The sequence below is a fragment of the Colobus angolensis genome, unplaced genomic scaffold (genome assembly GCF_000951035.1).
Source record: "Colobus angolensis palliatus isolate OR3802 unplaced genomic scaffold, Cang.pa_1.0 Scaffold288, whole genome shotgun sequence".
NCBI classification, from domain to species: Eukaryota; Metazoa; Chordata; class Mammalia; order Primates; family Cercopithecidae; genus Colobus; species Colobus angolensis.
In genome coordinates this window covers 880203-882083 of record NW_012116132.1, presented here as the reverse complement: position 1 = coordinate 882083, position 1881 = coordinate 880203, and the positions used below count along the sequence as shown (strand labels likewise).

General features: G+C 37.9%; 1 protein-coding gene across 5 annotated transcripts in view; it reads right to left on the bottom strand.

Moving 5' to 3' along the window:
- Window positions 1-211: 211 nt before the first annotated feature.
- Window positions 212-1881, bottom strand: part of H3F3A (H3 histone, family 3A) — a 9892-nt gene continuing 8222 nt past the window's right edge. For all 5 annotated transcript variants that reach the window (XM_011948955.1, XM_011948951.1, XM_011948954.1 and 2 more), the window contains exon 4: window positions 212-866. In XM_011948955.1, the coding sequence (XP_011804345.1) occupies window positions 794-866 (73 nt within the window). In that variant the 3' untranslated portion in view covers window positions 212-793. The remainder of the gene's footprint in view (window positions 867-1881) is intronic.

Sequence of the window (1881 nt, the reverse complement as noted above, 5' to 3'; positions counted from 1 at the left end):
GACAACATATCCAAAGAGTTAAGACCACTGGGTAGTGGTAAACTTCTAAAAATCAGATATAAAGCCAGTTTCCTTTTGCCACCAAGTCTATACTTTGCTCATCTCTCAGTAAGTCTTGTCTCAGATATAAAGTGACTATTAAAGCACTTAATACTGAAATTATTTTGAATATAATTGTAGGGCAAGGCTGATAATAAAGACCAAAAGCAAGTATAGTTTAATGTATTTTAATAGCAAACTTACAGGAACAGCACAGAAGACAGACAACATTAAAAACATGTACTTGCATGTAGGACAACTCAGTTAGAAAAGTATAGTGAATGGATGGAATCTACTGTATGATAAAAATGCTACAAACACCATTTAGTTGCCATCAATAAGAAATTTACTTGTTTTAAAAAAATCCAAATGCTGGCATTGTCCAGAAAAATTTAACAGGTTTATTTATAATTATTATAAAGTTGAACCGCTGAAACTTGTTCACTGAAACATTTTAACTTGCATTAATGCTTTACGCCTCTGCATTTATATTAAAAATTCACACACAAATGAAAATGGAAAAACTGCCAATACCTGATTTCTGTCCCCTATTTTTCCACTCGCAATCATATACTTAGGTACCTTTTGACCCCATGGAAAAAAAATATCTAACGTTCAGAACTACCAATAACAGGAAGAAGAGAATTTTTTTTTTTTTTTTTTTTTGAGAATGAAATGTTTCCCATCATAGTGGATTCTTAAGCACGTTCTCCACGTATGCGGCGTGCTAGCTGGATGTCTTTTGGCATAATTGTTACACGTTTGGCATGGATAGCACACAGGTTGGTGTCTTCAAAAAGGCCAACCAGATAGGCCTCACTTGCCTCCTGCAAAAAGAACGAAGAAAGACTTATTGATGGTGTTATTTCCAATAGTTAAGACCCAACTATATGAATTAAAACAAAAAGGTTTTTGAACCCTTTAAAAAACCGACTGGGCAAAATGTTGACAATTTTACCAAATGCTTACATTTTAAAACCTGTGAGACAAAGCTCAAAAGCAGCTTATTAAAAAAAACAAAAGCTTAAGTCTTTTATGAAATTACACAAGTCAAATTACTTCGTTACTAGGAAACTTCACTTTTTCTAATGGTAACATGATTTCTAATAAACTGAAACATCACAAATAAAGCAAGAAATCCAATTTAACACTCTCATTCTTATAAGCAGAATCATGTTCAATCCAAATACTCCATCCTAGCCTAGTCTCACTCTGAATCCCATTCACACAGTATGTGAACCTCTGCCTTATCCAGTAGTATAATATGGTGAACTGGTTTTTATCACATGCTTCTCATCTGCCTTCCCTTTTATACCTGTTTTCTCATGAGAGTACTTTTGATTCCAGAACTTATCATGTTAGTTCTGTCTTTCTTTTTGAGATGGAGTGTTGCTCTGTTGCCCAGACTGGAGTGCAGTGGCGTAATCTCAGCTCACTGCAACCTCCGCCTCCTGGATTCAAGTGATTCTCCTGCCTCAGTGTCCCGAGTAGCTGGGACTACAGGCACGCGCCACCATGCCCAGCTAGTTTTTTGTATTTTTAGTAGAGAAGGGGTTTCACCACATTGGTCAGGCTGGTCTTGGACTCGTGATCCACTCACCTTGGCCTCCTAAAGTGCTGGGATTACAGGCATGAGCCACCTTGCCTGGTAGTTTTTGTTTGTTTGTTTGTTTATTTATTTATTTATTTAGTCAGTCTCCCTTTGTTGCCCAGGCTGGAGTGCAGTGACCAGATCTCGGCTCACTGCAAGCTCCACCTCCTGGGTTCACACCATTCTCCTGCCTCAGCCTCCCAAGTAGCTGGGACTACAGGCACCCACCACCACGCCCAGCTAATTTTTTT